Raw genomic sequence first — 9,835 nt, forward strand, 5'->3', positions numbered from 1 at the left:
CCATGCAGGATTTAACAAGTGTCCGGCTGGAGCCACCTGCCACACATTTGAGACCTACTTTCCCACACCTGCAGCCCTGTGTGAGGGCATCTGGAGTCACTCCTACAAACTCAGCAACTACAGCCGAGGGAGCGGCCGCTGCATCCAGATGTGGTTCGACCCGGCCCAGGGCAACCCCAACGAGGAGGTGGCGAGGTTCAATGCCTTGGCCATGAGTGCCGGGGCCCTGCGGCATGGGATCGAGCCTCTCCTGCTCAGCCTGGTCCTGATGTTGCAACTCTGGCTCCTAGGCTGAGTCCCTCCCACTGCTGACATCTAGACAGCTTCCTTGTTCGCACCCAGCCTGGGTGACCCAGCCTCAGCCCAGCTCAGCCGTCTCAGATGAAGGGGTCCCCTAATGCCCTAGTAATTGGTTCTTGATCCTAGACAGGTCATATGGGGTTCCTCTGACAGCCTATTTTAATAGACAGATCCAGGTGTATCTTCTGTCTCGTAAATAATTTGGAGATGAGTCGATTGTGGGTGACATGCCTCATTGCTTTATCATTCTTATTGAGGCCCAAAGAGGGACTGGGACTGACTTGAAGTTCACCAATAAGTAGGGGGTGGAAGGTGACCCCTAAGTCTGAGGGTCTTATTTCTCAATCAGGCTTCCCTCTCATGCCAGGTTCGTCACTCCCACATCACAAGGGAGGAGGACATTGGTGGAAAGAGGTGGGCAGAGACTGACAGATGAGTCCTCAGGCTCCTGGTGGGAAATAAAAGTTTCTTGCCCCCTCCTTCCCTTTCTAGATGTGGACTAGGGTAGAGATATTGGTGGTGGTAGTGCGTGGGGAATGCCAATCAAGAACAACTACATTGCTTCCCTTTCTTAAAAGAACAAATAACACTGTACTGAATGATCTTATGCATGGTAGAATGTTATACTTGAATTCCAGAAAAGGGATTGCTGGGTCAAGAAGCATATGCATTCAGGCGCCTGGGTGGTTCAGTCAGTAAGCATCCGACTTCGCCTCAGGTCATGATCTCATGGTTCATGGGTTTGAGCCCTGCGTCTGGGTCTTCCTAGCCTCTCAGATTTCAACCTAAAATTCCCCACTAACAGGACTTCTGACCACTCCACCAAAAGAAGTCATCCAGGCACTTTCTGATCACACAGCTCAGGTCCCTTTGTACAAACACCTGCCTTCTGTGTTTATCATCTGCTATTCCCTAACAACACATGCACTCACAAGTGGGAGCCCAGGGAGGTTAGAGGCGGCTTCCAGAGGAGTAACGTTTGCCAAGCAGAAAATGGAGGGAGGAACGGCATTCCATGGATAGGGTTCAGCAAGTACAAAGGCTTGGCAGGACCGAAACACAAGCAGAAATTTCTAGGTGGCTGAAATAGAAGAGGACAGGGATTGAGGCCAGAGGAGAAACTGGATTTGAGAGCCTTAGGCTGATGCCCTGAGGCCTCTCACAAAACTTCTCTGTCTTTCTTTGTGAAAGAATCTGGCTAGGAATGGGACTCAGATCTGAATCATAGTCCCACCTTGCTGCCTGGGAACCACAGTTTCCACAGCTGATGGGCTGACACCCAGGAAAAGCTCCAGTTTCTCCCACCCCCACTCTCTGCAGCCCAGGACCTCTACCTGTGCAGGTCAAACACCTTCCTGTTTGTTATCTCTGTCTGGTCACAGGGCAGCCTACAGATTGGATTCTACAAGGATGCTGAGGGCCCACTTTGCTGATATAAAGCTTCCGGCCCAGGCAGATAACTCTCTCAGGATCTGCTCCAAGGTGGCTGCTTCACCTGCACCCCCCAACCCTGCTGGTCAGACAGCCCAGCATTCAGATCCCAGGTTCAGAACCGGGCTTAAAGCTCCACAAGGGCAGAGACTCCCCACAGATCAGAACCCTACCCCCAATCACCTCCCTGTGTCTGGTTGCTTCTGAAGCCATCAGGGCCCAGGGCCTTACTCTCCTCATGAGGGGCCACAAAGCCCAGTTAATGATCAGTCCCCAGGGCAGGGGGGAAGGGTGCTGGCGGGGACAAGTCCAATCTGAAAGAGCTCCCACCTTAAGACATTCCTAGATCTCGGGTCATTCTTCCCCAACCAGGAGAAGGCTACCGGGTCCTATAAAGCCAGAAGAGAGGTCTGAAGGGTCCAATAGTGACTAATCTGCTGAGGTCTTCATTGAGCTGAGTCCTCCCTGCTTGTCACAGGATTCAAGTAAGGATCACTCTGAGGGAGAGGGAAATCAGGGCATGAGCTGGGGGTCTCCAGGGAGTCCATTTCTTTGCAGATCCTTTAGGGTTTGCTGGGGGAGCTTGACTGCTCCCCTTCCTGTTCCATCTGTGGCCTTTCCCAGGGAATTGAGGCCCCATCTTCCTTAAACTTCTACTGCCATCCATAGGCTGATGGCTCCCACATCTGCATCCAATCTAGACCTTTACTCTAGGCTTTCATCTCTATAACCACTTCTCCCAGGGTTGCACATAGGCGCTGTGACAAAACAGAGCTTGGTATTTCCTCTTGCCCAAATTTGCTCCTTCACTCTTCCCTTTCCCCACCAGTGGTACCACCATGATAAAAGGAAGGCTTCTGTGCTTGGCTGGGGGGAGAGAGTTGGGAGGGGTCTACATTAAACCAGACTCTGATGACACCGTAGATGGGGCACCTGTGTGGGTAGATGTGGGGGGGGGCAGTGGAGTAGAGGGAGGAGGGCTGGGGCCTCAGGTTCTGGGCATCTGAATATCTGATTTTGCAGCTGGCGGTGGGCAATGCCTGGGGCTGATGAGTATGGAGGAGCTGCTGGATCTATAAGTTGGGGCCTGGAGAGTTCTGTTCTCTCTACAGGTGGCTGGGAGCTTGGAAGCCTGCACTATAGCCCTTGCCCTGCAGTTGGTTCTATCCTGATCCTCTGGGTCTCATTCTCTTCTGTATAACAAGGACAGGGGGTTGGAAGTGGATCAGATATTTTAAAGGACCCAACAACTCAGGCTGCAAAGTTTAATGAGACCTGAGTTTGGGGGAGAAAAGGGTAAGTAGGGCTGGGGACTGGCCTTAGGCCTGCACTATTAAGCCACCCACCTCCTGTGGCAGCCTGGCGAGTGCCCACAATAATTAACGTGCAAGAATTAACTGCTGAGTGGCCTTCGCCCGATCCCTGGCTCCACTCCTGGGCCACATTCCCTGCTGTCTGACCTACTGCCCGTCTCCTAGGCCACTAAACCACGGCTGTGCCCCGGAGTAAGACAACAGGGACTGTAGAGCGAAGCAGAGGCCCGAGCCAGACCAGGAACCACTTCCTCTCCCAGGTATGCCACTCCCCACCCCTTTAGTTGAGGCAACACACCCCACTGTGCTCCCAGCATGGGCTAAAGAATTTGCTGCACTGGGAGGATCCACTTTGCCTAAATCCCAGAGAATCCAGAAGTGGAAGCTAAGGGCCCAGAACAGAGCCTGGCTGGCCCAAGGTTTAAACCACAAGTTGGTGTCCACCACCGAAATAGAACCAATGGACTTTTACCTTTCAGCATAGTGCTGGGTTCTTAGCCCTCACATCTGGAGCCCTGGATTGTGCGTGTCAGGGTGATGGTGGTTGGTGGGGGTGGGGCGTACTTCCACCAGTATCTAAGAATGTGGGGGGCAGCCTGCAGAGCTATAGAGGTTGCACAGAGAGCTCTGGCTCTAGAGAGCAACCACCACAGAAAGAAAAACTACTGACCGACCAGGTGGGGCCCACGAAGCCTGGGGAAGGGCCTTTTCAGCCTCCACCCAGGCCTCCCTTGTACTCCCCATCAGCTGCCCCCATGACAGCCCCAGCACAGCGAAGGTGCAAGGGACAAAGGTGAAGGAGCTCTGAAATCGAGGGGCCTATATCAAACTTGGGGGGGGCCTGTAATGGGAGGTGGGGGACATCAGTGCCAACTGATTCCACAATCCAGGCCCAGCTGACTGTCTTTTATTGGGGTTTTGTCCCCTTTGATTAGTGCTCAGGGGCACCTGGGTGGCTCAATCGGTTAAGCGTCTGGCTTTGGCTCAGGTCATGATGCAGTTTGTGGGAAATTAATGCTCAAATGAGGACACTAAAGCCTAAGATAATTTGAGTTATTTCCCCCAAGGTCAAGCCAGAGGTGGTGTGTTAGGGCCGAGACCTGTGCTCTAAATGGCTAGACTGCAAGGAACCTGCTCCATAGAGTCACCTGGTGCTCCTGAGAGTACAGATCTGTCTTGTGACCCAGTCAGTGAGTGACTGGGTCATTAGAAGGATGATCGGGTCCTGGAATGAATGAATTACCAAGTGGGAGAATGAATGAACACTGGAATAAATAGAGTAGCAGAATACTGGAGTGTGGAAAGGTGAGGGGCGAGGAGGAGGGGGGAGGCAGGAATTCAATTCCGTTCCCCAAGCCCTGCTGGGCAGTCAGCCTGGCGGCCGCTCAGCTCAGGTCCCATCCAGGAGGCCAAGGAAGTGCGTGAGCTCCACAGGATGGAGGGCCGGGTGGGTGGGCAATGTGGAGACAAGGCACTTTGAGCAGAGGGGTAACCAGAGGGCTGAAGGACCAGTCAGTCCCCTCCCAAGTTTCAGTGTCTGAACTCAAAAGGAGGCCAGGTCTGTGGTTGGGGGCAGGAATTCCCCAGGGCCCAGGAGGCCCAGCTGGCCGCCCACAGTCCTCTGTGCCCAGGACATTCCCCACCTCGCAGGATCTCTGGGAGGGGTCAAATGATGAGGCTGGGAACTGCTGGAACGGGTGGTGGGTTTTATTCTGCTTTATTTTAAACATAGATCTGCGACTTATCTGGAGCTCTAAAACTGAGATTATTGTCAAAGTTTGCACAAAGTCATTTGGTGTCAAAATCTGACTTGAAAATTAATGTAAGGCTATTCCAGTTTTTATCTCTCCCACCAGTGTAACTATTTCAGCACAGAATGTGTGTTTGACTGTTGCATGCATGTAAATTGTACTCTTTTACAAAATCCCAAATACTTTATACATTCGGAAGCACTTGCCTCCAAGGATTTCAACCAAGGGACTGTGGACCTATGGCCATCTCCTGGCTATTTCAGCATTTTGCCCAAACCCCAGCCCTTAGTCTCATCATTTGATCCTCCTGTCCACTTGAAGAAGTCAATAGTGACACCAGTGAGGACTGTCCCAGAAGGTGGTGTCTGATCCCACCCCTCCTTGAGGCTATGAAGACAGAGGTAGGGGTGGGGCGTGACCTGGCCCAGGCTTCTTGGAGGCTCCACCCACCTGTGCTATTTCCACACACCTGGAAGCCCCACCTCTGCTTTTCTTGGTGCCACTGACCACAGGTCTTCCTTCAGACGCTGACATGGCCCAGCTGGCGACAACAGAGCTGCTGCTCCTTCTGGCAGTGGTGACCACAGTGTGGGCAGCCCGGCACAGGACTGAGCTTCTCAATGTCTGTATGGATGCCAAGCACCACAAGGAAAAGCCAAGCCCGGAAGATGAGCTGCATGAGCAGGTGGGCGGAGGGGTCGTCTGTGGTGGGGAGGTGCTAACCTGGGAAGAGGGCAGCGGGAGAGGGAAGCGTCAAACCCCTTCCATGGTGGAGGCAGGAAGGCCGCCGGAGACATTCTGAGTTTGCACTAACACGGGCAACTACTGGCTTACCACATACGATGTGCCCAGTGTTGCCAGTTCAATGCCAGCAGCTTAGCTTCTTGGTTTTTGGGTTTCCGTGTTACAAGATCAGGAAGCACATCCAGAGAGGAGCCTGGGAAATGACATGGGAGAGACCCATCCCAGGGGCTAATTTTGATCTCAGAGTTTAGACAAGAACTGACCCCTCCAAGAATCTGAGGGCAGCAAGCACACACAGCACTTTGTGGCTTCTTTCTCACCAGCTCCAAAGAGCACAGGAAAAGTAGATTTCTCACAGTCTTGAGGCTGGGTATGAGGCACGTTGATTCATGCATCTAGCAAATATTTCCGCTGGGGCTTTTGACCTTTTTAGTGGACCCGAGGTCTCTTTTCTATGAAAATTATTTTGTCACAACCCCTTTAATATTATGAACATGTCTAAGAATTAAAAAAAAATTAAATGATGCCATAAATGTAAAGAAAACACAAAAGGGAAATCACTTGCAAAATGCATTCCAATATGTAAGGATTCATTTTGACCTCAGTAGCAGATAACGATCACAGTCCTCAGTTAGTGCCTGCTCAGAATCACTGAGCCTGCAGCTAAGTGATGGTGTAACATACTTTGAACAGCCATGATTTTAACTTCTTCAGTCTATATGTTTTTAATGTGCACATTTTTGGGTGCCTGGGTGGCTCAGTTGGTTGGGCGTCCAGCTTCGGCTCAGGTCATGATCTCATGGTTTGTGGGTTTGAAACCTTCGTCAGGCTCTATGCTGACAGCTAGCTCAGAGCCTGGAGCCTGCTTCAGATTCTGTGTCTCCCTCTCTCTCTCTGACCCTCCCTTGCTCACACTGTCTCTCTCTCTCTCAAAAATAAAACATTAAAAAAATTTTTTAAGTGCACAATTTTTTGTTTTATTGTGTTTTTTTAAGCTTTTTAAAAATGTTTATTTTATTTATTTTTGAGAGAGAGAGAGAGAGAGAGAAAGAGAGCACAAGCAGGGGAGGGGCAGAGAGAGAGGGATACGATACATAATCCAAAGCAGGTTCTGCGCTGCCAGGGTGCAGAGCCTAATGCGGGGCTTGAACTCACAAACTGAGATCCTAACCTGAGCCAAAGTCAGTCACTTAATCAACTGAACCACCCAGGTGCCCCTAAAGTGCACATTTTAATATTTTGCTTTTAAACTGAATTCTAATCTATGGGTTTTCATTCTTACATTGTTTTGAGTATTTACACAATTACATCTATTCTGAGGTTCCAGTTTCTTTAACTAGGTGTTTGTTACCTTCTTAATCAGGCTTGTCTGACCAGTCTAGAAAACTGCACTTCCCCATCCCTCTTCTCTGCTGAATCTCTTTCCAAAGCAGTTGTCCTGCAATAAGCATTCATTGTTATGTCTCTACCTTCTGGTTAGAGTAAGTAGGAGCTCAATAGGGATCTGAATTAATGAATTTTATAACGGCTGCACTTTCCCCAAAGAGAGTCCCCCAGTGGCAAGTATTTCTGAAAGACTGACTGTGTCAGGGGATGACAGAGGGAGGAGCCTGGGTGGCTGAGTGAGCGTGAGACTGTTGATTTCAGCTCAGGTCATGATCTCACAGTTCATGGGATCGAGCCCCATGTTGGTCTCTGTACTGACAGCGCAGAGCCTGCTTGGGATTCTCTGTCTCTCTCTCCCCAAATAAATAAATAAACATAAAAAAATAAAGACTGAAAGGGGAGAGGCTGCATGTGGGGATCCTGTGGCTGTGCCAGGCATGGGAGTTAATCCCCATGTCTCCCCTACCCAGTGCAGTCCCTGGAAGAAGAATTCCTGCTGCTTTGCCAACACCAGCCGAGAAGCCCATAAGGACATTTCCTACCTGTACAGATTCAACTGGGACCACTGCGGACAGATGGCACCTGCCTGCAAACAGCACTTCATCCAGGACACCTGCCTCTATGAGTGCTCCCCCAACCTGGGGCCCTGGATCCAGCAGGTACGAGTGTCCTGCCCTGGACCTCCAACTTTGCCGAGGAGCTAAGCTTCCCAGACAGCTCCTCTGGCCGCCTCTCCAGCTCTCTCTTCAGGGCTGAGGTGCCGAGAACCTTGAACCTGCGCCCTTTTTCTCTACTACTTCTCCCAGGTGAACCAAAGCTGGCGCAAAGAACGCATCCTCAACGTGCCCCTGTGCAAGGAGGACTGTCAGCAATGGTGGGAGGACTGTCGCACGTCCTACACCTGCAAGAGCAACTGGCACAAGGGCTGGAACTGGAGCTCAGGTGAGGGCCTGGGCAGGGCAGGCAGGGAGAGATTTGGAGGCAGAGGTGTGGGTGTGGAGCTGGTATATGAATATTTGGGGCTGTGGGATTGGTGGAAACAAAGTTAGTTCTGGGCCCAGTGACTAAATGTCTTCCATCTTCCCTGCAGGGTATAACCAGTGCCCAGCTGGAGCTGACTGCCACCCCTTCCACTTCTATTTCCCCACACCTGCTGCTCTGTGCAGTGAAATCTGGACTCACTCCTACAAACTCAGCAACTACAGCCGAGGGAGTGGCCGCTGCATCCAGATGTGGTTCGACCCGGCCCAGGGCAACCCCAACGAGGAGGTGGCGAGGTTCTATGCCTTGGCCATGAGTGCCGGGGCCCTGCCCCATGGGATCGAGCCTCTCCTGCTCAGCCTGGTCCCAATGCTGCAACTCTGGCTGCTCAGCTGAGCTCCTTTCACCTTGGATACCTGCACAGCCCTGCCCAGTTCAGCCCCATAGCTCCCAGCTATTCACTTCCGGTTCCTTGGATGGGGGCGGGGCTCTGGCTGACATCTGAATAAACCAGACACCCAACATGTATTAAGTGAATTATCTGGGTGTGAATGGGAATGTGACTTGGGCCTTCCAGTTCCCGCTGATTAAACGCAGTTAGACTTAGTCAGTTCCCAGTTCTGAAACTTACTATGAACTTTCTAGATGTTTAACCGCTCTTATACCCTAGGACATATTCATAGCTCTCAATTGCATTTTTGCCACAGCTTTAATCTAGAGCCAGGTCCAGAGTTTTAGACCCTGAATTGGGCCTATGCACCCCACCCCCCAGGGTTGATGATTTTGCTGGATGCTCAGCTTAATAGAAGAGAGAAGGATGGGTATGCCTGGCATGTTCTGGATGGATGGCTGGGTAGAGGTGAAGAGGTCCGGCAGGAGCCGTTTCTCACTAACAGCTCACACCCACAAAGCAGAATCTACAGGCACTATCCTAAGTGCTTTACATTTATTCCTATAGGGTATAGACACTGTTGTGTGCCTTGCATGTCTGTGGAAACAGCCACATACATTAAGAAACATGGCTAAAACTGTCCCCTGCATAAAGTTGGGATTCCAACTCAGGCAATCCGACTCTTAAGAACAAACTCTTTCCCCTGTGGGCTGGGTAAATATGTGTAACTTGAAGGGATAGTGGACTTCATGTTTAACTGGAGTTGCTGGGCTTGCTGGTCTAGCAGAACCAGGAATAGAACCCAAACCTAGCTCCTGGATCAGGTTCCAAACTAACAGATATTGACAGGTATTTAGGCAGTGTTTTCACATTAAGTATAGTTTGTAGCAGTTATAATAAGCTAAATTATGTTACAGAAACATCTCAAATATCTCCCTGGCACAACTAATACCTCTTATACAAGCTATAGTCTTTCATGTGGGGTGTCCAGGGGGGGGGGGGGGGGGGGGGGATTTCTGCATGGCGCTCAGGGATTCCCAGGGTTGAGGGAGGCTCCATCTCATGGCACACTTCCATGAGACATGAATAGGAAGGTTGGTGAATTCTATACAGGCTTTTAAAACTTCCACCCATCGCTAATTCTGATGACCACATCAAGTCATGGCCATGACTAACTTCCAGGAGGCCAGGAAAATAATGCTAACAAGTTCTTGGAAGGAGAGGGGGATCAGAATGTTTGTCATAAGACTTACCAACTTGTAATGTTATGGTCAGTTTATGTTTCTGGCACGGTTGTGATTACAAGTTTAATTTTTCAGCTCAATTCAGGTAAGAAAGAGAACCAGCCCTTTGAATCCTATGCAAAGAACTATGTCAATATGAAAAGTGGAGCATTCCACTGGCCACAATCCTAGGTAGTCTTGCAAACAAGGCCAACTGATGATTACATTTACTACAGAACCAATGATACTATTTACAAAAGCAACTTATTTATAGATGCATTAGAATGAGTGAAATTTGGGGTCACCTGTGTGGCT

The 9,835-nt window shown here is 50.5% G+C and overlaps 1 protein-coding gene, 1 long non-coding RNA gene and 1 pseudogene across 3 annotated transcripts in view; 2 read left to right on the forward strand and 1 right to left on the reverse strand.

Moving 5' to 3' along the window:
* LOC115271645 overlaps window positions 1-650 on the forward strand; it is a 3,540-nt pseudogene extending 2,890 nt beyond the window's left edge.
* Window positions 1-5,716, reverse strand: part of LOC115271646 — a 13,420-nt gene extending 7,704 nt beyond the window's left edge. Inside the window, exons 1-2 of the long non-coding RNA XR_003900033.1 lie at window positions 5,630-5,716; window positions 5,303-5,518 (exon numbers count right to left, since the gene is read on the reverse strand). This is a non-coding gene — a long non-coding RNA (uncharacterized LOC115271646). The remainder of the gene's footprint in view (window positions 1-5,302; window positions 5,519-5,629) is intronic.
* Window positions 3,188-8,443, forward strand: FOLR1 (folate receptor alpha). Of its 2 annotated transcripts, none has more exons than XM_029914553.1 (5): window positions 3,188-3,304; window positions 5,308-5,480; window positions 7,396-7,584; window positions 7,732-7,867; window positions 8,016-8,443. In XM_029914553.1, the coding sequence occupies exons 2-5, from the start codon at window positions 5,328-5,330 to the stop codon at window positions 8,300-8,302; spliced, it is 765 nt and encodes a 254-aa protein (XP_029770413.1). In that variant the 5' UTR covers window positions 3,188-3,304; window positions 5,308-5,327; the 3' UTR covers window positions 8,303-8,443. The 2 variants fall into 2 exon arrangements, with proteins under 2 accessions (XP_029770413.1, XP_029770412.1); XM_029914552.1 differs by having other exon boundaries at window positions 5,320-5,480.
* Window positions 8,444-9,835: the final 1,392 nt, after the last annotated feature.

The sequence above is a fragment of the Suricata suricatta genome, chromosome 11 (genome assembly GCF_006229205.1).
Source record: "Suricata suricatta isolate VVHF042 chromosome 11, meerkat_22Aug2017_6uvM2_HiC, whole genome shotgun sequence".
NCBI classification, from domain to species: domain Eukaryota; kingdom Metazoa; phylum Chordata; class Mammalia; order Carnivora; family Herpestidae; genus Suricata; species Suricata suricatta.

Bases quoted from the DNA above. Each gene is read 5' to 3' on its own strand.
- FOLR1 (XM_029914553.1), top strand. From the start codon at position 5,328: ATGGCCCAGCTGGCGACAACAGAGCTGCTGCTCCTTCTGGCAGTGGTG. The intron at 5,481-7,395 runs GTGGGCGGAGGG...TCCCCTACCCAG, and splicing joins AAGATGAGCTGCATGAGCAG to TGCAGTCCCTGGAAGAAGAA. The intron at 7,868-8,015 runs GTGAGGGCCTGG...TCTTCCCTGCAG, and splicing joins GGGCTGGAACTGGAGCTCAG to GGTATAACCAGTGCCCAGCT.